This window comes from Hyperoodon ampullatus (genome assembly GCF_949752795.1).
Source record: "Hyperoodon ampullatus genome assembly, chromosome: 14".
NCBI classification, from domain to species: domain Eukaryota; kingdom Metazoa; phylum Chordata; class Mammalia; order Artiodactyla; family Ziphiidae; genus Hyperoodon; species Hyperoodon ampullatus.
Window position 1 is genome coordinate 34,541,492 of NC_136927.1, and position 26,468 is coordinate 34,567,959.

At 43.4% G+C, this 26,468-nt stretch overlaps 1 protein-coding gene and 1 pseudogene across 5 annotated transcripts in view; one reads left to right on the forward strand and one right to left on the reverse strand.

The window, feature by feature from the left end:
* Positions 1 to 26,335, reverse strand: LOC307063040 (transforming protein RhoA-like; annotated as a pseudogene). The gene is made up of 3 exons: positions 25,976 to 26,335; positions 8,817 to 8,835; positions 1 to 609 (listed from the first exon to the last, which is right to left on the reverse strand). The product of its transcript is annotated as a transforming protein RhoA-like (transcript).
* ABCC1 (ATP binding cassette subfamily C member 1 (ABCC1 blood group)) overlaps positions 26,334 to 26,468 on the forward strand; it is a gene marked incomplete at its 5' end in the record, with an annotated part of 134,780 nt that continues 134,645 nt past the window's right edge. For all 4 annotated transcript variants that reach the window (XM_079719164.1, XM_079719165.1, XM_079719166.1 and 1 more), the window contains one exon: positions 26,334 to 26,381. In XM_079719164.1, the coding sequence (XP_079575290.1) occupies positions 26,334 to 26,381 (48 nt within the window). The remainder of the gene's footprint in view (positions 26,382 to 26,468) is intronic.

Consider the following 26,468-nt stretch of genomic DNA (forward strand, 5'->3'; position numbering starts at 1 on the left):
TCAGCCGCTAAGATTAATAAATAGCTCTTCGAAATTTACTGCATGAGGGCCGTGCTTTGCAGCACAGTTTCCCAAGATGAAGCGCCCAGATTTTTCCTTCCTATATCTGGCTTGCAGAGCTGCTCTCATGCCCATTTCAAAAACCTCTCTCACTCCATCTTTGGTCTTTGATGCACACCCCATCTACCCCAAAGCTCCAATTCTGTTCGCCATATTTCTGCCTTCCTCTAGTTTTCCCGGCTTCCGCCTTATCTTGGTTAGCTCCCACCTTCTGTGCTCATCCTTCCAAAGATCCTTCTTCTCCCAAGCAGGATAATGGGACAGAGATGACTACTGGAGTCCATTTTTCTGGGATGTTTTCTGATGAATGTCTGATGTTTCCTGATAAATGTCCCTTTATCAGGGCTCTCAGTGGAGAAACACATCAGTATAACATCAGCATCCAGGTAGGCGAGGGGCCTCAGGTGATCTCTTCCTGCCCACCTGTGTTCCACAAAGCCAATTCTGCCTGTTCTCCATCTACCTCGATACCTGCCATGTAGTTTTCAAACACCACATGTACACACACCTTTGGGAACTGGTCCTTGCTAAACACAGTGACAGAGCACACTGGCCAATGGGGAAGACAGCAATTAATCAAATATTTAATTACAAACTGAATAGGTACTACAATAATAAAAAAATACAGAGACAACAGGGGACCTGCCCTGGAATGGAGAGGTGGTTAGGGAAAGCTTCTGTCTCAGAAGCTCTGTAACAAACTATCCTAAAACCTAGTGACTTAAACCAACAACAGTCATTTATGTTGCCCACAAATCTGCAATTTGGGCAGAATTCAACCTGGACAGCAAGTCTGGGCTCCATGTGGTGTCATCTGGGGCACCTTGACTGGGATTGGAGAGTAAATTAATTTACGTTAATTTGAGAAACTGCTCCAGAGAAGCATGGTTTCCAGCACAGTTTTATATCTTGTCAGAACAAAGAACATTAAATAAGTCAGGGATACATTTCAAGGAAAAAAAAGAAAACACATAGGTCAGCATGTATACCGCAAGTCAGCATGAACTTGGCACCTGGGAAGGGAGTCTTATCATCAAAGGAGGACCAGCACTGGCGTCCACGAAGAGAGGCGTTTAATCTTTATTTTTAACATGGACATTTTTTTCTTTTGGTCAATGTGTTCTTTTCTCTAATAATTAAAGCAGATGTACAATGTATGTTTGCTGGGCCACAAACAGGCTATTTTAGTTAGCATAAAATTCAAGTTAACTCATGTATAAGCCAGAATGACTTCCCTATATCTCAATATGTGAACATTTCTTTTATTACTGTCTCTGTAGATATTCATAATCTGGACATTTCATATAAGTGGAGGCATACAAAACGTGGCCTTCTGTGTCCGGCTTCTGTCACTTGATGTTATCAGGTTCTGGAGTCTTCTCTCGAAGATGGCTCACTCACCTGGCCTGTAAGTTGGTGCTGGTTGACAGCTGGGAATTCAGGCAGGGATTTGGGTTAGGGGTCCTAGCTCCTCTCCATCGGGGCCCTTTTGTGGGCTGCTTGGGCTTCCTTGTGGCATGGTGGCTGGGTTCTAAGAGTGAACATCCTAAGAGAATCAGGCAGAAGTTTTTCACATTTTATGACCTAGATTTGAAAGTCACAGTGTCACTTTGATGTTTGCCTCAAGCTCACCTGGATTCAAGGGAAAGGAACACAGACCACACTTCTCAATGGGCAGAGTGTCAAAACACCTTGTAAGAAGAGTGTACCATGGGAGATATAACTGTGGCCATATTTGGATAATAACTGTCACAGCTTCCCTGTGGAAGTGTGACGTTTGACCTGAAAGCTGAAAGATAAGTAGGTGCTAACTAGGCACAGTGGTGGAAGAACAGTCCAGGAACGTGGAACAGCATTTAGGAAGGCCCTGAGGTGGAGCAATGAGCACATTTGAGGAAGTGAAAGCAGGTCCAAGTAACAGGGGCAGAGAGGAGAGACACAAAGTGAATGTGAAGGGGCTGACGGTGGAGGACTTTGTCATGTGCTTTAAACGTCTTGTTTCTGCTCAGGTTCTCTTGTCCATTCTTCCAGAATGGACAGCACCCTAGAGTACCACTTAGGGACAGTTACTCCCCCACCCGCCCCTTTCAGTGGGGTTGCAAGAGTGGACATAAGACCCAGTTCTTACCATTTAGGACATTCCACACACCCCCATCAGCCTCAGTGATTGGTTCAGGAATGGACACATGACCCAAGCAGGGCCAATGAGCTTCAAACCCAAGACATCCCTGCAGCTACTGGACAAGGGATGCACTCTTTCTCTGGGGGTTGCCAGGCGGGATATAGTTGGAAGTGCTGGGTGTCATCTTTGAGTGAGAAGAACCTGACTGAGAATGACACTGAACCTAAAATCAGCCAGTTTTACCAGCAAAATGTGTTTATTTGGGAAAAGCAAAGAACTGCAACTCAAGACGTGCAATCTATGGCAAACCACAGGCATCTCGGGAAAACAAAGGGAGCCTGCTTTTATAGGAAAAAGGAGGGGTGGGGAGTTGGGAGGTGCTGTTCTAAGTGAAAGTTCATTGGAGGAAAGTAGGTGGCGGTGGCTTCCCATTGGCTGAGCTGCAATGTTTCCCATTGGCTGGGCAGTTGCTGAGGGAGGAGAAATTCTTCCTTTGGGCTAGTAACGTAGTTGCGCTTCCTAGTTGGGAGTGCAATTTTCCCTTTTTCCTGTGTGGCGTGGAAGTGAAGGTCAGTGCATGCAAATGAAGGTCAGTGCCTGCAAATGATGATGAGTGGTAATGTATGAGACTTTCTTCTGCCGGCCATTCCTGGATCTAACTTTAGTGAGGTTTCCTTTATTAATTTTCAACGGGAACAAAGAGAAAAGCAGTACCAAGTGATAGAGACTGTGGAGCTCCTGGACCATGATTAAAGCCAAATTTACCACTTGACATTTTAGATACATGAGTCAATAAATTTTGGTTTAAGCTGATTTTAATTTTCGTCACTTGCAACCAAGAGTCCTGTTTAAATTCACCGTTAGGATTTTGGTTATCCTGATGCTTATCCTTCCTGAAATGCTCCAGCACTTCATTTGGCCTCTTCCGGAACTTTTTTTTTTTTTTTTTTTTTTTTTTTTTTTTGCGGTACGCCGGCCTCTCACTGTTGTGGCCTCTCCCGTTGCGGAGCACAGGCTCCGGACGCGCAGGCTCAGCGGCCATGGCTCACGGGCCCAGCCGCTCCGCGGCATGTGGGATCCTCCCGGACCAGGGCACGAACCCCTGTCCCCTGAATCGGCAGGCAGACTCTCAACCACTGCGTCACCAGGGAAGCCCCTTCCTGAACTTTTTTGTGTGTTTGTGATCAATAAATTTTTTTTATTGCTTCTCAGTCTAAATGTCAAGTTAAATTTGTTTGAGATTCAAACAAATTCTACAGAACATTTATAAGAACATTTGTACATAACATTTATAAATTTTCCTTCTTGAATAAAAATAATATGTAATAAAGCCAATTGTCTTGTTGGTCAATGATTAATCAAATAGAAAATACATGACAGTTTATGGGACAGTTTAAAATGTCCAAATATTATGCCCCTGGAGGATTTGTCTAGATTAAAGATCTCCCTCAGTCCTTTTCAGGGGACAGATGGATCTTGGGCATATTTGGGCAGGTTTTTTTAGAGTATGCTAGAGGAACACGTCAAATCAGCAGCTATCTGCCTGATTTATTTTTACTCCCTCCTTAACCCTTCCACTAAAACAAAACAAAAAACCCACCTGAATGATGAGACTTTTTAAAATTGAAGTATAGTTGATTTACAATGTTGTGTTAGTTTCAGGTATACAGCACAGTGATTCTGTTATACATATAGAATATATCTATTCTTTTTCAGATTCTTTTCGCTTATAGGTTATTACAAAATGTTGCGTATAGTTCCCTGTGCTATACAGTAGGTCCTTGTTGGTTATCTACTTAAATATAGTAATGTATATATGTTAATCCCAAACTCCTGATTTATTCCTCCCCCCTTTCCCCTTTAACCATAAATTTGTTTTCTATGTTTTGTATATAAGTTCATTTGTATCTTTTTTTTTTAAGATTCCACATATAAGCGATATTATATGATATTTGTCTTCTGTCTGGCTTATTTCACTTAGTGTGATAATCTCTAGGTCCATCCATGTTGCTGCAAATGGCATTATTTCAGTCTTTTTTATGGCTGAGTAATATTCCATTGTGTATATATCCCATATCTTCTTTATCCATTCATCTGTCGATGGACATTTAGGTTGCTTCCATGTCTTGGCTATTGTAAATAGTGCTGCAATGAACACTGGGGTACAGATGAGACTATTTTTTAATGCAAATCAAGCTGTCATATTGGTAAGAAAATTTAATGTTAAACATAACTGAATATCCAGACACTTGGCAGTTTTAAAAGCTACTCTGCCTGTGGCCCTGGCTCCTTTTCCTTATATTCCCATGATTGCCCCAGGGCTGCCACTAGTATACATGGAGGCCTTAAGCAAATTAGAGAAAAGGCCCCTATGGAAGAACAACTTTTAGAAAAAATTATCTCTTTCCATGGGAAGACTCAACCACATACCAAGAAGAACAGAGGCTGAAATTCAGCCCCCAACTACCTATCCAGTGGGAAGCATTTAGTCAGAGCACAGTGCAAAATAGCATGTAAGTAACCTTCACATCCCCTCCTCCATAGATGGGCATCATTTTTTAAGTGTTGTTGAGATGACCCAAGCTGTTCTGGGTATCACATTCAAGCATTACAATGGTCAGAGGAAAAAAGAGAAAAATTTCCAGAATGTCTCCCAGCAAACTGGGAAGAACTTTCCCAGAAACACTTAGCAAAGCTCTCCTTATATTCCATCAGTCTGAATTGGATCACACTTTCTAATCATTTTTTAATTTATTGAGGTAAAATTCACATAACCTAAAAAATCACGATTTTAAAGTGTACAAATCAGTGGCTCTTAGCACAATCGCAGTGTTGCACAATCATCACCACTATCCACTCCAGAGAATTTTCATTGCACCAAAAAGAAATTGTTCCCATTAAGCTGTCACTCCCCATTCCCCCCCTCTCCCCACCTCAGGCCCTGACAACCACTAATCTACTTTCTATCTCCGTGGATTTACTTATTCTGGACATTTCGTGTATGTAAATGGACTCATACAATATGTGGCCTTTTATACCTGGGTTCTTTCATAAAGCTTGGTTTCAAGTTTCATCCAAGTTGTAGCATGTATCAGTATTTAATTCCTTTTTATGGCTGAATAATATTCTGTTATATGGATAGACAAAATATGATTTACCCAGTCATCAGTTGGTAAACATTTGGGTCATTTCCACTTTTGGACTATTATGAATAATGCTACTGTGAACATTTGTGTACAAGTTAATGTTAAAACACATGTTTTCAATTCTCAGGCAAATATGGAGTCATGGGATTGTTGGGCCATATGGTAATTCTCTGGTTCCCTTTTTGAGGAACTGTTAAACAGTTTTGTTGATTGATTGATTGATTGATTGACTGACTGTGCTGCGCTGCTTGTGGAATTCTAGTTCCCTGACCAGGGATTGAACCCAGGCCCTTGGCAGTGAGAACGCAGATTCCTAATCACTGGACTTCCAGGGGATACCCTGTCAAACTGTTTTCCATAGAGACTGCATTATACATTTCCATCAACAATGTATATGTGTTCCAATTTCACATCCTCGTCAAAGAGGATGTTATTTTCCATTCGTTTTTTACTATAGTTGTCCCCGTGTCTATGAGGAGACATTTCATTACAATTTTTATTTGCATTTTCCTGATGATTAATGATGGTAAGCCTCTTTTCATGTGCTCGTTGGCCATTTGAATATCTTCTTTGGAGAAATGTCTATTTAAATCCTTGGCTCATTTTTGTTTTTTGAATTTTATTTTATTTATTTTTTTATACAGCAGGTTCTTATTAGTTATCCATTTAATGCATATTAGTGTATATATGTCAGTCCCAATCTCCCAATTCATCACACCACCACCACCCCACCCCCGGCTGCTTTCCCCCCTTGGTGTCCATACGTTTGTTCTCTACATCTGTGTCTCTACCTTGGCTCATTTTTGAATTGAGTTCTTTGCTTTTTTGTTGTTGAGTTGTAAAAGTTTTTTTTTACATATTCTAGATACTAGAGCCTTGTCAAATACGGGATTTGCAAATATTTCTCCCATTCTGTGGGTTGTCTTTTCACTCTTTTGATAGTATCCTTTGATGTACAAATGTTTTTACTTTTCATGAAGTCTAATTTACCTATTTTTGTAGTTGTTGCTGCTTCTGCCTTTGGTGTCATATTTAAGAAACCATCGTCAAATCCAAGATCATTAAGATTTGCCTTTAGGTTTTCTTTTTTTTTTTTTTTTTAATTTATTTACTTATTTATTTTTGGCTGTGTTGGGTCTTCGTTTCTGTGCGAGGGCTTTCTCTAGTTGCGGCGAGCGGGGGCCACTCCTCATCGCGATGCGTGGGCCTCTCACCATCTTGGCCTTTCTTGGTGCGGAGCACAGGCTCCAGACGCACAGGCTCAGCGGCCGTGGCTCACGGGCCTAGCCACTCTGCGGCATGTGGGATCTTCCCGGACCGGGGCACGAACCCGTGTCCCCTGCATCGGCAGGCGGACTCTCAACCACTGCGCCACCAGGGAAGCCCAATATTGTTTTTTTTTTTTAAATGCATATAGTTGGCTTTTGTTTTGTTTCTCAGTTCAGGATTCAATCAAGGCTATGTGCTGTATTTAGTTGTTATATCTTTTTAATATCTTTCAGTCCAGAATGATTCCTCTACCTTTTTCTTTTTTTTAATGATATTGGCTTTTTAGGAGAGCCCACATCAGATGTCTAATAGAATGTCCTACCTGATATTTGTCTCATTGTTCCCTCATAATTGGATCCAGGTTAAACATTTTTGGCAAGATGACACATAAGTAACGTGTATGTACAGTCTTTCCAGGGCAATGATGTTGGAATGAATTGGATCCAAACATTTTTGGTTGTGATGTCACTTTGGTCAGTATTCAAATTTCCAGAAGAAAGAATCTAATTGGCCAGGTTGGTTCACTTGCCCACTCCTTGGCCAGAGAGGGAAGGCATTTTGACTGACGGTCTCATCAAGAATGTTCTCAGTGAGAAGTAGGTAGCTCAGCAAAAGAAAACTAAGATGTTGTTGAAGCAGGGGGAATGGATGCTGAGTAGGAAAAAATGACGAATATCCACTATCCCTCTATCTTTCAGTGGTCTCAGCCATTCACTTGACTTCTACTGTTTACTCTATCAAATTCTCAGAATGAAAGCTGACTTCTCTCTCCATTTCCACACCATGTTTACAACTGTCTGCTCAGAGCCTCTACTTGCGTGTCCTAAGGGCATCTAAAGTAAAACTTAATGCCTTCTCCACTTGCCCCTACTCATCCAGCAGAGGAGTTGAATTATCTACAGCTCAATCACCGCCCCCCAGAAACCAAAACCCAAATTCATGACTCAGTGTGCCTAGTCTTGTGGTTTGTACTTTTGTCGCATCTTTTATAGCCTTTCTCTGTTTCATTCCCACATGTATCATCCGAGACTATGCCCAAAGTGTTGTCTGGAATTACAAGTAACAGGGAAGAAACAGCTTTTCATGTTAAACACATTCAGGGAGCATTGGGGGACACAAATTTATTTATCACAGAACTTCTCAGAGCCTTGAATGAGCCAATGTGATTTTTAAAGAGTAGATATTCTTTTCTTACTTTTTATTTTGCAAAATAATTCAATTTATGGAAAAATCTCAAGAACAGCACAATGAACTTCCCAATATTTGTTACCTGGATATATTAATTGTTAACATTTTCTTACATTCTCTCCTCCCTTTCTCTCTTTCTTTCCCTCTTTCTCATATCTATATCTATATCTATACCTATATCTAAACCTATATCTCTATCTATCTATCTATGAGAGAGGATTATTTATATATATGTACATATATATATACACATATATCCTCAATATATATACTCCCTATGTATACTGTCAAATGGTTCAGCAGTAATAACATATATATCTATCTGTATCTATATGTAATTATTGCTGAAACATTTGAGAATAAGTTGCATACATACATAAATACTTCACTTTGTATTTCCTAAGAATAAAAACATCTCATTGTTTCATAAATAGTCCATTGATAAATCCATATGATAAGAAAATTCTTATCTCTCACGTCAGAGGACAGCTATACAATTTGGGAAGTGCTAGTTTACATTATTTCTATAGGCTCTAAACTCAGTGGTTCCCAAACCTGGCTGCCCATTACTGCCATCATTATTATCGAACAGTAAATGCTTATTGTATACAGATGTAAACATTTCACATGAATGTACTCATTTAATCGTCATAGTAACTCTAAATAATAAGTATTATCATCTCTAGTTTGTACATGAGAAAACTGGGTTACAGAGAGGTTGCCCAGGATACACAGCTGGTAAGAAACAGAGCTGGCATTTATAGCCAGACTATCTGAAGGGTATAATACACTTCTCCCAATGATTCTGTTGGGCAAACAGGTTAACTACTCCTCTCACTGATATGAAGGCTTTTGCCTCCTTCTCCTCCAAATTCCAGTTGCCAGATGAATTTACACAAAACACATCTTCTGTTGCTTGTGAGTTAAGGAAATTTTCATTCAGTGGAGTGGTTAAGAACCACGACTTAGAAGTCAGTTCTGGATTTCCATCTTGGCTGTACCCATAACCAGCTCCATGGTTTTGAGCTTACCGAGCATCAGTTTCCTCACCTGGACAGTGAGGGTCGGATCAGAGGAGGAGGTATGGCCAACACTCAGGAAAGGGCTTGGCGATCAATCCATGGCAGCTAATATTTGTGGTTATTGTTATTGGTGGTGGTGGTGTGTTATAAACCCCTCATCCACAAATGGGCAAATTATCAACCGATCTTTGTCTCTGTTTCCTCACCTATAGAGTTGGGCTGTTAATATATTGTCTTCTAGGAGTGTTGTGGGGGTTAGAGAGAGGATGTAGTGTTTCGAATGCTGCCAGGCACATAGTGAGTATACAGTGAATGTTGGTTATTACTATTATTTATTATTTTCTTTATCACTATGCTCCGGACAAAAGGTTCTACTTAGAACAGCTTGAATATGCTCCATTGTTAGCTGCTTCTGTGTGTTTTTCTTTGCTGTGCTCTCTGCCTGGGACACCATCCCCATTTCCCTGTGTCAAAACCCCAATTGTGTCTCCTCCTGTCCCACCAGCAGTGTCCTTGGTGCCAGGGAAGCCTTTCCTTATCCCCCCATTAGGACTTTATTCATCTCATGGGATACTTATTTCCAGCTTTGTATAGAAATCTCTTGTCTCTTCTCCCCGTGAAGGAGCCCCTTTCCCTACTTCAGGTAACATCTAAACCAGAGCAGACCCCATAACCTGTTACCCTAAAGAGACCAGAGCCATTTTTAGAAGGTGCTAGATAAAAGCCTGCTTGGAGTCAGGGAAAAAAACCCACAGATCCCTTTCGTACCTCCCACGTGTCTGTTGCCAAGACTCAGAATAAATGCACTGATAGGGACTGACTCCCACCGTTTAAGGGGCTGCTGCTGAGTAACCTCCTGTCTGAGGAGAGACCTTACCACACCAACAGCTTCATCATTGCCTAATGGGGGCCCTCCCGGATTTTATCAAGGACAAGGGAGCTGGGGAGCCTCCTCCACGCAGTGAAACCGATAGAAAGAAATACAATGGGCAGATGGATTGCTACAAAGGTGGGTGGGCAAACAAGACACACAGGCAAGAAACTTCCCCTGCATGAGATGTTTCAACTGCTTTCTGGGGAGGCAGGTAAAAAACAGTCACCAGAGGCCAAGCCCTCCCACTCTTCATTTGCAAACTTTTAGGCATCTTCCTTAGATAAGCATTTTGGGGGCTCTTGCTAATTCCTGGGGACTGAAATAAACAACAGCTACTGTCCTTCAGAGCCTGCTGGATGCCAGGCCCTTCAAAGGTGTTCTCCCAGTGACTCTCTGCCAGAGTGGCGGGTGTCCCACCCGGCTTTGAGCCTTTCTCTAACATCCCCTTCTCAGTGAGGTGTACCCGGGACACCCTACTGAAAACTACAACCCACCCCACCTCCACTCGGCATCCCTGCGTTCTCAGCACGACCCTCACCACCTTCTAATGTGCAGTTTGATTTACTTATTAAACAGGTTTATTGTCTGATTTTCCTCCCACACTCCACAAGGGGGACAACCACAGGGTGGGGCTGGGGGGTCTTTGCCACTTAGGCTCATTTGGTCATCCCTAGGGCCCACAACAGAGCCTGGATCGTTAATACAATGCATGATCTATGAATCGTTTATCATCGTTCATTTATTTATTTTCCTTTTCAAAAATATTGTTTAGTTTTATATTGAAGTATAGTTGACAATAATTACAATGTCAAATAATTGTCCATAATTAATTGACAATAATTTACAATGTTGTATTAGTTTCATCATTCATTTAACCAGTCCCCTTCTGATGAACACTTGGCTGTTGTAAACCTTCTGCTATTATAAACACACTGCAGTAAACATCCTTGGGCAAATATCTTTGCATATTTGCACATTTATATCATAGTAGAGATTCTTCCATATAGAATTGCTAAGTCAAAAGTTATGGAAAGTCTCAATATTAATAGATACTGCCAGTAGCTCTTCCAAAAAGACTGTTTCCATTTAGACTCCCACTAAGAGTGCATGAGAGGGCTCGCTAGGATTGGTGAAATCCGGGTGGGGGTGGGGAGGATCCCAACTCATCTACACTTGCTGAACCTCTAATATCTGCAAGTGTAGAATCTTAATGTTAAAGGGACGTAAAAATTCATCTCATTCTCCTCCAACTCCCTTCCCAAGGCAGTAATCCTCTCCAACACAGCTTTGTTCTTAATTCTTTCCTTGTCAGGGACAGGGGTCAAACTTCCCTCCTATGGTTTTCAGGATAAATTGCTACTGACAGGTGACTGGGTCAAAATCTGCTTTCCTATAACCCCACCCCACCTATCCCGGCTCCATTCTCAGGAGCCACAAAAAACTGGGCTAATCCTTTTTCCATGTGACAGCTCTTAAAATATTTGAAGACTGTATCAAATCTCCTCTAAGACTTCTTCCAGGGTAAACCTCCCCAGCTCCAGCCAGACACACCCCCTGGATGTGACAGTGTTGACCTGGGGACCCTTTAGGTTAGTGGCCAAGTGTAAAAGCTTTAGGGTTCCCCAGGCTTAAATTCAAGTCCCTGTTCCCACACTTTCCAGCTGTCTGACCTTGGCTAAGTCACTTTTCAGACTTTAGTTTCCTCCCTTGAATAAATTATATAACAATAGTGCCTACCTTATAAGGTTGCTGGCTGGGACACATTCTTACACACACGCACACACACACACACAAATCTAAAACTATATTTTATGATGGTGTTGGTATAAAGACAAATATAATAAAGGCAGGGTTATATTTATTTATTTTTCTTCTGATTCTAAAAGAATTAAAACATTTTCCTGAGGCCTTCAATGTATCGTGGCCTTAGACTGTGCCTTCTATAACTGATGGATACATGGGCTCTGGTAACTGGGGGAGTGAAAAAGAGAAAATAGGCCAAGTATATAAAGTTCTTAGCACAGGGCCTGGATCTTTGTTACTTAATAAATGATGATCAAAAATTTAAAAAAGGACTGTGCAGAGAACAGAGTGTGACACTGAGAACGTTTCCCCACAGACCTCTTTATCAGTGCCTGTGGGCTTTGCAGACCCAGCTTCTGAACACAAGTAACACAGCCTGTGCCTTCTCACCTTGCCCGCAAGAGTCTCGTGAGAGAGTTTGTAAAAAAGATCCAGAGTCTATGGCATTTATGTTAAGAAAAGAGGTGTCTTATCTGCTCAGACTGCTATAACAAAATACCACAGACTGGGTTCGATCCCTGGTCTTATAAACAACAGAAATTGATTTCTCACAGTGCAGGAGGCTGGGAAGTTCAAGATCAAGGTGCCAGCACGGTCACGTTCTGGTGAGGGTCCTCTTCCTGGTTGATAGCTGGTGACTTCTCTCCACGTCCTTACATGGTGGAAGGGGGCAAAGGAGCTCTCTGGGTTCTCTTTTAATCTTTTGTTTTGTTTTGTTTTTTGTTTTGGCTGTGCCACGCGGCATGTGGGATCTTAGTTCCCCGACCAGGTATCGAACCCGCACCCCCTGCAGTGGAAGCACAGTCTTAACCACTGGACTGCCAGGGAAGTCCCAAAGCTATTCTTTTTGTTTGTTTTGTTTTTGTTTTTGGGTCTCTTTTAAAAAGGCATTAATCTCATTCATGAGAGCTCCATCCTCATGACCTCATCATCTCTCAAAGACCCCACCTCGTAATACCATCACATTGGGGATTTGAATTTCAACATGTGGATTTGAGAGGGATAGAGGGACACAAACACCCAGGCTATACCAAGAGGAAATACACATTTCTTCAAAAGAAACCTCTTCAAAAGAGGGTCAAAAAAATCCATGGACTAGTAGAAGATATTTGAAATATATGTAAATGGCAAAGCATTTATACCTAGACTAAATAGAGCTCCCTCAAATCATTAAGAAAAAGACAGTTGATAGAAAAATGGCAAAAGACTTAAGATGCCCTTGCAAAAAGGAAGAAATCGATACGGCTAATAAATGAAAAAAAAAAAGTACTCAGCTTCATTTGTAATCAGGGAAATGCAAATTGAAACCACAATGAGATACCACTACATACTCAACCTACAGCACTTTTTCTGGATACATGTTATATTTTACCATTAGCATGTGTTTTTAAAATGTATACAATCACAAGGTAAACAAAAAATTGCAAACAAACATATAAGTGAAAATTCTCCCTACCACTGGACCTCCAAACCTCCCTCAAAATACATCTTGTTACTAGTGGCTGGTGAGGCCTTTCAGAGACTGTGCTTGCCGTAGCATCTATGCATAAGCAGCCACCTTTCCTCAGATAATTAGTGCCATACTTACATCAATTAGGGTTTGAACAGGGAAGCAGAACCAGTATGAGTCCTTACAACTCATAATAAGGGATTTATTATTGAGATGTGTGGTGATCATCCACCTTCAGATCATGGCTGCTCCAAGAAACTGAGTGAAGACAACCCACAAGGACATAAAACTTGAGCAAACAATACACTAACGTTGTTTTAAACTACTGAGATTTAGGGATTTTTGTTACTGCAGCATAACTGAGCCTGTGTTGATTATTTCAGAGGTCTAAGCCTGACTGTCATCATTGTGGGAGCCAAGTGGGGTTGGGAGCTTGGAAATCTCACCATTTCTAGGTACCCTCTCACTTCATCCTCCTGTTTTCAGTTTCATGACTCACTCCATCCTCTACTTGGCCCCTTCTCAAATCTAGACTCTCTAAAACTTCTTGTCATATGCTGTGGCTGGGAAAGATAGAGTCACCTGCCCTATAGGGTGGAAGAATCCACCCTCTCCTTATACTGACTTCCACACAGTTCTTCAGCTTTTGGTCCCAATTCACCCCAGCCTCCATATATGATGGGCATTTTCAGTTTCTCAGATTCCTCTGGTTTGTCCACTGGGGATTAGCTTAGTTCTTGGCCTCCGTCTCTGTGTTTGGCTAATTCACCTCCCACCTGTTTTCTATCTTCTGAAATTTTGTCAACATTCTTCATCTAATGTTGTTTCCTCCCCTATTCTCCTTTTCCTCATTAGTTTAACCTTCCTTATTCCTCAGTGGTCATTTCAGGGAGGTTATGGGAGGGAGCAGAGAGAAAATGTGTTTAATTTGTCATGACTTACTGGGGTCATGAGTGTTTTCCTGTTCATCCGCTATAGACCAGCATAACCATTTCTGGTGGGTGTGTAGCCTCCCATTATAGGGACATATCCTCCCACAAAGGATATTTGGCAATGTCTGGGGACATTTTTGGTTGTCATAATGGGTTTTGAGATGAGGAGGCTACTGGCATCTAATGCGTAGTAGACAGGGACGCTGTTAAATATCCTACGATGCTCAGGACAGCCCCCACAACAAAGAATTATCTGGACCAAATGTCAATAAGACATTGAGAAACTCAGAAGTTGAGAAACTCTGTTCTAAAGGGTTCCTATTGTCTTCAGGATAAAATTCAAACTCGACAGCACAGCCTACAACACCCCAGCCTACCTTTCCTGCACTTCCCCTGGCTCACCATGCTCCAGCCACAAGCATCTTCTTTCTATCCCTGGAACACACCAAGCTTGTTTCTGCCACAGGACCTTTGCACTTGCTCAGCCTGAATCTCCCTTTCCTGGGTTTTCTGGTTGCTGACATCCTCACTTCAGGTCTCAGTTCAAATGTCACTTCCTTTGTGAGACCCTGACCAACCCAACTTCCCCTCTCCCTCCACCCCCACCCTCATCCTTATCCAAGGAACAGTCTATTATATTTATTGCACTCTTCAAAGTATCAATTCCTGAAACTGGCTGTTTTTCTTCCTTTGTTTATATTTGTTTATTACTATGTTATCTCATGAGAGCAGGGACCTGTCAGTCTTGATCTTGAGCATTTTGCCTGCACATGGTTTCTGCTCAGGAGATGGACAAAAGGTCTTGTTTAGTGATCTTCAAGTATTTTACTTGTGTTTCTTCTTTTTTTTGTGTGGTACACGGGCCTCTCACTGTTGTGGCCTCTCCCGTTGCGGAGCACAGGCTCCGGACGCGCAGGCTCTGCGGCCATGGCTCACGGGCCCAGCCGCTCCGCGGCATGTGGGATATTCCCGGACCGGGGCACGAACCCGTGTCCCTTGCATCGGCAGGTGGACTCTCAACCACTGTGCCACCAGGGAAGCCCTTGTGTTTCTTCTTAAAGAATTTCTAAGAACTCTGTACCCCTTGCATATTTTTAACTTGACATCTAAAGTTTTTTTAAATTTATTTATTTATTTATTTATTTATTTATTTATGGCTGTGTGGGGTCTCCGTGCTGTGCATGGGCTTTCTCTAGTTGTGGCGAGTGGGGGCTACTCTTCATTACGGTGCATGGGCTTCTCATTGCGGTGGCTTCTCTTGTGGCGGAGCACGGGCTCTAGACATGCGGGCCTCAGTAGTTGTTGCACGGAGGCTTAGTTGCTCTGTGGCATGTGGGATCTTCCCGGACCAGGGCTCGAACCTGTATTCCCTGCATTGGCAGGTGGATTTTTAACCACTGCCCAACCAGAGAAGTCCCTAAAATTTGTTTATTGTAAGTTTAAATAGTTGCAGTCTTAATTTCCCAGTTATTATAAATATTGATATTTTAGAATATAATTTTACTTCATACTTTTAAATATACCTATCATCATTTATTTTAAAAAATCCATGAACATAATCATACACCATCATGGAAATAAATGGAAAATCTTGTAGGGAAAAAAAAAGAACAGGCTTTTAACAACTGGAAGTTTTATTTTACCTTTTTATTTCTCCTTGAACTTGTATTTCCATTCTATTTCTCCCACAGACTTCTATCCTAATATTGATATAATATGTGAAAAGTTTTAAAATTAATCACCAGATCATACTTCTCTGCAACAAAATGCTTGTAAGTTATGTTAATATATATGTGTATATATATATTAACGTCCAGTTTCCCTAAGACTCTAATTTTTTTTTTTTACATCTTTATTGGAGTATAATTGCTTTACAATGGTGTGTTAGTTTCTGGTTTATAACGAAGTGAATCAGTTATACATATACATATGTTCCCATATCTCTTCCCTCTTGCGTCTCCCTCCCTCCCACCCTCCCTATCCCACCCCTCCAGGTGGTCACAAAGCACCGAGCTGATCTCCCTGTGCTATGCGGCTGCTTCCTACTAGCTATCTACCTTACGTTTGGTAGTGTATATATATGTCCATGCCTCTCTCTAGCTTTGTCACAGCTTACCCTTCCCCCTCCCCATATCCTCAAGTCCATTCTCTAGTAGGTCTGTGTCTTTATTCCTGCTAAGACTCTAATTTTGAAGAGTATTGTGTGTTGATAAGGCTCTAAGTGTTAAATGGATAATTAATAAGAACCTGCTGTATAAAAAAATAAATAAAATTAAATTATAAGTGTTAAAATTTTTCTCTAAATTATCATTACAACTATTATTTGAATATAATTGATCAAAACAACATAAATATACCACATGATCAGTAATTGTTATACATTGAAAAGTATGTTTTATTCTAAATGAGTCTTTTAATGAGATGGATGGGCTAGTTATTTCTGGTGTTTTTTTGGGGGGTGTCCATCTCTCTGTGGATAAATATTATTTATTGCTGGAATGGGATAAAGTTTAGAAGAAGCGCTATTCTTTTTTTAAATTTTTTTTTTGCTTTTATAAAGTAAATACTGAGAAATGTTTTTCACATAAACAGGAGACTGGAATGGAAATTTTGTCACAGCCAAGTCATTCAATGTCACCCATGTTTTTTTAAAAAAATTTATTTATTTATTTGGTTGCACCGGGTCTCAGTTGCAGCAGGTGGGCTCCTTAGTTGTGGCATGTGAACTCTTAGTTGCAGCATGTGGGATCTAGTTCCCTGACCAGTGATCGAACCCCGGCCCCCTGCATTGGGAGCGTGGAGTCTTATCCACTGCACCACCAGGGAAGTCCCCAAGGTCACCCATGTTTGAATGCCTATTTGCCATACATCACATTATGATTCATTACCAGAAATTATTTGTAATAATCTATTATCCAACAAGTCTTGCAGTGCCTCCTTCATGTTGGTTGGAAGCAAATAGGAAATCATCCGAATTGCAAAAGTATTTGTTACCCAGTCCTTAGGGGCATTGCCTTTTCTAACTACACACTATAATCTTTATGCTTTTGTTCGGCATCCAGGTTTTTACACCACAGCACAACATGCCTTAGTAAGTTTCAAGATGATTGAGAAGCATTTGCCTTACTTTTACAAAGTGGAGGAAGGACAGTTGTGAAGGCGGGAACACCTTGGACGCAGACCCTTTCTCAGGCATCTTAGTTCTAGGAGAGAGAACACACGGAAGCTGAGATCTAAACAGATTCTCTTTCTCCTCTATTGAGATATAATTTCATAAAGATATGTTTTATACAGATATAGTTTAATAAAATGCACCCATTTGAAGTATCCACTTTGATGATGGGTTCTGACATGTATACACCTAATTTCCACTGCATTCAAGACATAGAAAATTTCCATCATTCCAGAAAGTTCCCTCATGTTCCCTTGCAGTCAATCCCTCCTCACCCAGTAGCTCCTATTTCGGGAAGAATGTATACTAGCCTGAATCCAATCAAGCCTTTAGATCTAACATTTACAGAAAATACAGGGGACAGAGGAACGCAGTAAACCATGCCAATGAAGAAACAAAAAAGGAGAAATCCAGAATGTGGGGTATTCTACAGTATAATTGTCTTGCTCTCCTCAACAGGACAATGTTTTATATATATGTAAGAGTGGGGAGTATTCTAGATTAAAAGACACTTAAGAGACGAAACTACTAAATGTAGTACATGATCCTTAATTTTAGGAAAGTAAAAACTGGATCGGACTGAGAGATCCAAAACTCAGCCAGGCCATTCTTCAGGCTGGGGAAACAGACATGATAAAGCTGGCTGCAAAGTTAACAGAAAATAGTATTCCTTCCAAGGACACTCACAGCTTTAAAGTGCCATAGTACCCCCCCTCCCCCTCTTTGAGTGACCACTACTTTCTTACTCGCTGAGAAACTTTGTTCTCTAAAATTATAGAAAATTTGCAGCTTGAAATTCTATGAGTACCAATGACATGCCTTTCTCTCTCCTGGAACCCAGACGCTGAGAAGCTGCCTTGAGTTCCAAGCCAGACACAGAGCTTCAGATAATGGTGTTCTGAATACAGTGGTCCACAATTACTGAACGCTGTAGTTTCGGAAAAACAGGACCCTGGGTCCACTTGGCAGTCCAGGCTGATATTAGCCCTTTTACTCCTAGATCTCTTTGAGCAAATCAAACCCTGCTTCCCAGCTGCTAGCCCTGCTTCCGCCCCTCCCTGCCCAGCCCATGGTCTTGTCGACTGACAAAAAATGAACAGCCTAAAAGCTGAGAATTATGTTTTATTCAATGGACTTTCTGAGGACTCAAGCCTGGGGGGCAGCCTCTCCAGATAGCTCTGAGGGCCTGCTCTGAAGAGGTAAGGGAGAAGCCAGGATATATAGGAGTTTTTGCAACAAAAGCCAGGTAGTTGGATCATCACAAGGTAATCAAAGAAAACCAGGCATCTCAAGTTGATGAATTTAGTGCTTCTCTATGCATGGGAAGATGCAAGAATCTGAGCTCACTGAAATCATTCCTTTGATAGGCACCTTAACTATCCAGGGCCAGTACCCTGCTTTTCTCCACCCTGAATCCTCTCAGGGTGAACAGTTGGAGGTGGCCGCAGGGGCTGATGGCTTGATGGCCACAACATCCTTTGTTTACTGATATGGCAGGTGACATTCTTCATCACAGTCTATTTTCCACCCAGCAGCCCAAGTGATGCTGAAAAAATCAAGTCACACCAGCTCCTCTGCTCAATTCCCTCCCGTGACCTCCTGCTTCACTCCAAGGATAACCAAGTCGTCGCTGGGGCCTATGAGGCCCTATGTGAACTGGCTGCATCTCCATTCCAACGCCCCTGGGTTCTCTGCTCTTCCCCAAGCTTGGCTGTCATCCCTCCACCCAGGCCTTTGATTTAGTGGCCCCCCAAAATCCACCCTCCCTTCGTACATTTACTTAAATGCCACCTCCTTGGCCCGTCTTCCCTGATCACTCAGTCTAGATATCCACCCTCCTGACCCATACTGTACATTTTTCTTCTCAGCATTTAACTATCCTAAGTCATCTATATTAAACTCTGTCCTATTTATCTTGTAAACAGGTAAATCTCTTTCTCTCTCCCACCAGAATCTCAGCTCCACAGTGTGGGCAGGGAATTTTGGTATGTTTTGCTCCCTGATGTAGGCCAAACTCCTAGACCAGAGGTCAGTACAATTTTTCAGGTAAAAAGCAAGGCAGTAAACATTTTAGGCTTTTTGGTCATGCGGTCTCTGTTGCAACTACCCAGTTCTGAGGTTGTAGCATGAAAATAGCCATGAAAAATACATAAAAAGGGACTTCCCTGGTGGTGCAGCGGTTAAGAATCCATCTGTCAATGCAGGGGACATGGGTTCGAGCCCTGGTCCAGGAAGATCCCACATGCCTTGGAGCAACTAAGCCCGTGCACTACAACTACTGAGCCTGAGCTCTAGAGCCCACGAGCCACAACTAGAGAAAGCCCGCACACAGGAACAAAGACCCAATGCAGCAAAAAAAAAAAAAAAGAAATACTTCCATAGAGCATTAAAAAATAAAATACATAAAAGGACGTGTGGGACTGTGTTCCAATAAAACTTTATTTATACAAACAGGTGGCTGGTGGTAGTTTGCCATCTCCTGCCCAGAACACTGTTTGGCAATAAATATTTGCTGATTGAATTGTGAAGGAAGATAAGGTCATGCTCTTATTCTAGGAGGAAGAAGAACCAATTAAAAAATTTCAGGAAACCATAATTCAAAAAGAGACATGTACCAAAATGTTCATAGCAGCCCTATTTACAATAGCCCGGAGATGGAAACAACCTAAGTGTCCATCATCGGATGAATGGGTAAAGAAGATGTGGCACATATATACAATGGAATATTACTCAGCCATAAAAAGAAATGAAATTGAGCTATTTGTAATGAGGTGGATGGACCTAGAGTCTGTCATACAGAGTGAAGTAAGTCAGAAAGAGAAAGACAAATACTGTATGCTGACACATATATATGGAATTTAAGAAAAAAAATGTCATGAAGAACCTAGGGGTAAGACAGGAATAAAGACACAGACCTACTAGAGAATGGACTTGAGGATATGGGGAGGGGGAAGGGTAAGCTGTGAGAAAGTGAAAGAGCGGCATGGACATATATACACTACCAAACGTAAGGTAGATAGCTAGTGGGAAGCAGCCGCATAGCACAGGGAGATCAGCTCGGTGCTTTGTGACCGCCTGGAGGGGTGGGATAGGGAGGGTGGGAGGGAGATCCAAAAGGGAGGGGATATGGGAACATATGTATATGTATAACTGATTAAATTTGTTATAAAGCAAAAAATAATAATAATAATTAAAAAAACATTAAAAAAAAAAATTTCAGGGACTTCCCTAGTGGTCCAGTGGCTGAGACTCTGCACTCTCAATGCAGGGGTCGGGGTTCGACCCCTGGTCAGGGAACTAGATCCCGCATGCCACAACTAAATATCCCACATGCCACAACTAAAGATCCCACGTGCTGCAGCTAAGACCTGACACAGCCAGATAAATAAATAAATAAATTAATTAATTAAAAAACCCTGAGAGTCTGGCAGGAATAATTGGGGAAAGGAATGGTAAAAGACAATTAAAAAAAAAATTCAGATCGTGTTAGAGCAGGGGTGAGATGAGGGGATGGTGGCTACTCGAGGTAAATGAAGTAGGGAAGCCTCTCTAAGGAGATGGCCTTTGAGCTGAGGCTGGGCGAGCAGGGAGCCCCGGCTACTTGAAGCTTCGGAGGCTGAGGGTTCCAGGCAGAGGGATCGGCAGGGGGAAAGATTTGGAGGTGGGATGAGCTTGGGGTGTTCAAGAAACACTGAGAAAGCTCTCAGTGTGGCTGCAGCAGCACAGCGACCGAGGACAAAGGGGTTCAAGATGACATTGGGGATGGGCAAGGACCATATCATAGAGGCCTAGTAGGATTTTTCTTAAAACCACTCTATTTTGCTTTCTTTTTTCATATATATTTTTTTATTGTGGTAAAATGTACGCAACATAAAATTTACCATCTTGACCATTTTTAAGCATATAGTTCTGTGGCATTAATTATACTCATACTGTTGTCCAACTGTCCCCACCATCTGCCTCCAGAACTTTTTCTTCTTCTCAGGTGGCAACTCTATACCCATTAAACACTAAGTCCCCATCTCCCACCTCACCCCTGGCAACCACCATTCTACTGTCTCTATGAACTTGACTACTCTGGGAACTTCATATAAGTGGATGCATACAATATTTCTCCTTTTATGACTGTCTTATTTCACTTGGCATAATGTCTTCAAAGTTCACCCTTGTAGCATGTGTCAAAATTTCTTTCCCTTTTAAGGCTGAATAATATTCCATTACACGTGTAGATGACGTTTTCTTTATCTATTCATCTGTTGATGGACACCTGGGCTGCTTTCACTTCCTGGCTATTGTGAACAATGCTGCTATGAACATGGGATGGGTGTGGAAATATCTTTTCAAGTTCCTGCTTTTACTTCTTTTGGGGGTCTACCCAGAAATGGAATTGCTGGATCACATCCAGTAGGATTTTGTACTAAGCACGATAGGAGGCCAGGGGGGCGTTATGCAGGGGTGTTGCTTCCTTGCTTTAATAGGACTCCTCTGGTTGCTGTGTTGAGCTCTGATTGCAGTGGGGAGGGACAGGGATGGGGAGACCAGGCAGGAGGCTGTTACAGCCATCCAGGTGAGAGACAGCAGTAGCTGGAAGATTCCAGTATGGCTGGGGAGGCCTATACGGAGCAAGTAAATTAGATGATTACAAATAGTGAAAAGTCCTGTGAAATAAATGAACAGGAACATGGTACTCTGATTTCAGGGAAAAACAAAAAGGATCTCTCTGGCATTCTTGATATATGATTCACTCAACTCATGGTCTACCAGGGCTGCTGATGCTTGAAATCCAGATCCCGCATTTTCACCATCAATTTATTTTGTTCATTTTCATTGAGTGGGTTTGGCCCAGGGTCCAGAGCTGCTGGGTCTGAGGGTGTTCATTACTGTACTTGAGCCACAGGTGGGAAGGAAGGGGCTTGGAAAGAAGGGTCGGGGAAGACTTGTGAGTCTGTGGCTGAAAAAGAAGTGCAGAGAGGGTTTGGTGGTTAAAGCAGGGCTGAGTCTCCTCTCTGCCACATCCCAGCTGTGGGATCATGGGCAAGTTATCTCATCCCTCTAACCTTCAGTTTCTGCTCCTGGAAAATGGTATCCTCATTCATTTGGTCTGTCGTCTGCTTGCTTCTCACGAAGGCAGAGATCTTTGTTTTGTTTACCAAAGTGTCTACAGCACCTACATGGTAGGCCCCAATACATATTTTTATTTTATTTATTTATTTTCTATTTCAAATTGTCGTGTAAGGTATAACTTTTTTTTTTTTTGGCTGCACCGTGTGGCATGTGGGATCTTAGTTCCCCGACCAGGGATTGAACCTGTGCCCCCTGCAGTGGCAGCACAGAGTCCTAACCATTGGACTGCCAGGGAATTCCCTAAGGTATAATTTTTTTTTGTTTGTTTTTGTTTTTGTTTTTTTTTTTGCAGTATGTGGGCCTCTCACTGTTGTGGCCTCTCCCATTGCAGAGCACAGGCTCCAGATGCGCAGGCTCAGCGGCCATGGCTCACGGGCCCAGCCGCTCCGCGGCATGTGGGATCTTCCCAGACCGGGGCACGAACCCGCGTCCCCTGCGTCGGCAGGCGGACTCTCAACCACTGCGCCACCAGGGAAGCCCCTAAGGTATAATTTTTACAAAGCAAAACATAGCAAACTTAAGTGTCCAGCTCAATAAATTTTAAAATGTGTGTGTGTGTGTAAACCATCTAATGACCACCAGATCAAGTTATAGAACATTTCCAGCTTTCCAGCAGGCTCTCTTGTACCTCGTCCTAATCACATTCCCTAAAGGTAACCACTATTCTGACATCAATCAACATTTATTAGTTTTTGCCTGTGCTTGAACTTCATCTAAATGTGATCATGAAAAATGTACTCTTTCATGTTTGGCTTCTTTTGCTCCTTATTATGTGTCATGAGATTTGTCCATAATGTTACCTGCATTAGTAATTTGATCTTTTTATTTTTTTGCTGTGTCACATCACAATTTATTCATCTTTTTGACTGTTGATGGACAGTCAGGTTGTTTCTAGTTTTGGGCTATCTGGACATTTTTGGTAGATGTCTTTTTTTTTTTTTTTTTTTGTGGTACGCAGGCCTCTCACTGTTGTGGCCTCTCCCGTTGCGGAGCACAGGCTCCGGACGCACAGGCTCAGCGGCCATGGCTCACGGGTCCAGCCGCTCCGCGGCATGTGGGATCCTCCTGGACCAGGGCATGAACCCGTGTCCCCTGCATCGGCAGGCAGACTCTCAACCACTGTGCTACCAGGGAAGGCCCTGGTAGATATCTTTTGATGGACAAAACCACTCCTTTCTCTGGGAAAGGAGTGGAATTGCTGTGTCACCATGTAGTTGTATGTTTAGCTTTAGCAAAAATTGCCAAATGGTATTCCAAAGTGGTTGAACCAATTTACACTTCCACTAACAGAGGGTGAGTTTCGGTTGTTCTGCATTTTTGCCAAGACTTGGCGTTTTCATTTCAGTCATTCTGGTGGGTGTGTAATGGTATTTCACTGGGATCTTAATTGCATTTCCCTGATGACTAATGATGTTGAGCACCTTTTCATAAAAATAAATATTTGTTGAAATAATGGATGAATAAAGAATTTGAATAAAAATGGAAAGAAATCTGACCATCTCGTACCCCGCTTAAAATCCACAAATGGCTCCCCATCACTCATGCGGCCAGGCTGAAACCCCTCCTCCAGCCAACAAGATCATGCATGCTCTGGCCCCTCCTGATCCCTCCTGCCCCAGATGAGTCCCTTCTGCTTCTGTCTCTGATTCCTGCCACCCAGACTGTCTTCAGGTTCCTCCAGGGACTTGCTCTGTCCTGCTTCATGGTTTTCCATAAGCTGTTTTCTTCATCCCAGAACACAGCCCAGGCCTCATGAAACCAGACTCATCACTTGTATCCCAGTTCAAAAGACCCTTCCTCCAGGAAGCCTTCGCTGACTTCCACTGCCAGTAGGCCAGGACCCTTTAAAACCCTCTTACTCCCACTTTTTCTTCCTAGCTTTTATCATAGCTGTAAATACACTTTATTGGGGCTTCCCTGGTGGCGCAGTGGTTGAGAGTCCGCCTGCCGATGCAGGGGACGTGGGTTCGTGCCCCGGTCCGGGAAGATCCCACATGCCGCGGAGCGGCTGGGCCCGTGAGCCATGGCCGCTGGGCCTGCGCGGCCGGAGCCTGTGCTCCGCAACGGGAGAGGCCACAACAGTGAGAGGCGGCCCGCGTACCGCAAGGAAAAAAAAAAAAAAAAAAAAAATACACTTTATGTGATTATTTGATTAACCTGTTCCCCTCCCATTAAAAAAAAACACTTTAACCCCCCCGCCCCGCAAGAAACCCCAACACTTTAAGCTCCATAAGAGCAGCAACTTTGTCTTGTTTCCAGCAAGACCTGGCGTATAGTAAATGCTCCGTAAGTACTTGTTAAATGTATAAATGTCAAAGCAACAGCCCAAAGAGCATTATAACCTGAAAGTAATTATCCCATAAAAACTCACTCACCCTGAGGGGAACCTGGGCCAATAGAAAACAATCCTATCTCCCTCGCTCCCTCCCTCACTAGGTCCATGGCAGGGCAGTGGCAGGGGGAGGGGGGGCGGTCTCAAGTTCAAGTGTGTGTGTGTGTGTGTGTGTGTGTGTGTGTGTGTGTGTGTGTGTGTGTGTGTGTGTGTGTGTGTGTGTGTGTGTGTGTGTGTGTGTGTGTGTGTGTGTGTGTGTGTGTGTGTGTGTGTGTGTGTGTGTGTGTGTGTGTGTGTGTGTGTGTGTGTGTGTGTGTGTGTGTGTGTGTGTGTGTGTGTGTGTGTGTGTGTGTGTGTGTGTGTGTTGGAAACCATACATCAGGCAGGGGATTAAGGAGGAAAGCTTTGACTCCCAGGCCCCAGGCCCAGCTTCTGTCACTGGCTGCCTGTATATTAAAAAGAGACAGGGCTTCCCTGGTGGCGCAGTGGTTGAGAGTCCGCCTGCCGATGCAGGGGACGCGGGTTCGTGCCCCGGTCTGGGAAGATCCCACATGCCGCAGAGCGGCTGGGCCCATGAGCCATGGCTGCTGAGCCTGCGCGTCCGGAGCCTGTGCTCCGCAATGGGAGAGGCCACAACAGTGAGAGGCCCATGTACCGCAAAAAAAAAAAAAAAAAAAAAAAAAAAAAGAGACAGTATGGCAAGATGGTTAGCATTATAGATTCCTCCCTTCCCGATCAGTCAGCTTGGATTCAAAGTTTGGTTCAGCCACTTACGGTCTACATAATCCCTGACTCTGCCTCAGTGGGCCTCAGTCTCCTCAACTGTAAGATGGGGATAATACTAGTACTTACCTCTTGGGGTTCTTGGGAGCATTACACATGTTAATTCATGTTCATTGCTAACAACTCAGCCTTAGGAAGCCCCATGACTGTGAATGCTTGTTAATTATTACTGTATCTCTAGTCCTCAGTTTCTTTACCTCAAAGGTAAGGATCAATAATCTGATTATTTCCTAAGTGCTGCAGAAAAGGGAGAAAATGTCAAAGCTGCTTTGCCCACAGCTGTTTGGGTTGGAGATTGGAGCCTTCAGGCTATGAGTGCTCTGGAGTTAGACTGGTCATGGGTTCCAATCCCACTTTTGCTACTTGCCAGCTGTGTGACCTTGGGCAAGTCGCTTCACCTCTCTGAGCCTCAGTTTCTCCACCTGTAAAGCGTAGATTAAATAGAGTATCCACCTCCTACTGTTTCTGCGTCAGCTCTGGAGTCAGCAGGCTGGGTAAGCCCGGTGACCCTGGAGAAGTCACTCAAACCTCTCTGCCTCTTGTTTTCTTCCTTCATGAAAAGGGAGTCATAACAGTGAGGGTACAGTGAGGACGCAGCTCCGGTGTCTGGCACTCTCCTGGCTCACAGATGGATCAGTACATTCTATTTCCCCGGTTGTTTCTATGACTATTGCTGTCGTCGTCGTTGTTGTTGTTACAGCAGAATTTGAAAACTGGTCGCGGGGTCTGGGCGCAAAGGTCGCGGCCGCATCTGCAGCGGCCTTCCCCGGGCCTCCTATGAGGGGGTAGGATCGGGCGCCCGAAGGTCCGGGGCCGACCGGCCGGACCGGCGACGTTGAAGCCTCCCGCCGCGGCCCAAGCGGGCCGGACGAGGTGAGCGGGGCGGGGCCGTGCGGGGCGGGGCCGCCGCATCCCCGTGACGCGCCAGCCAACCAGGCGGCGTTGCGGCCCCGGCTCCCTCCGCCGCTGCCTCCCGCCCTCGCAGCCGCCGCCGCCGCCGCCGCCAGCAGCCGGGCCAGTCCGTCCGCCGCTGCCCGCCGTGCCCTAGCCGGCCGCATGGCGCTCCGCGGCTTCTGCAGCGCCGATGGCTCAGACCCCTTCTGGGTAAGTGCTCGGCGGCCGCCTGGGCCGCGTGGGGCCGGCGGCGGGGAGCGGGAGGGAGGGAGGGAGGCCGGCGGGCGGGGAAGCAGG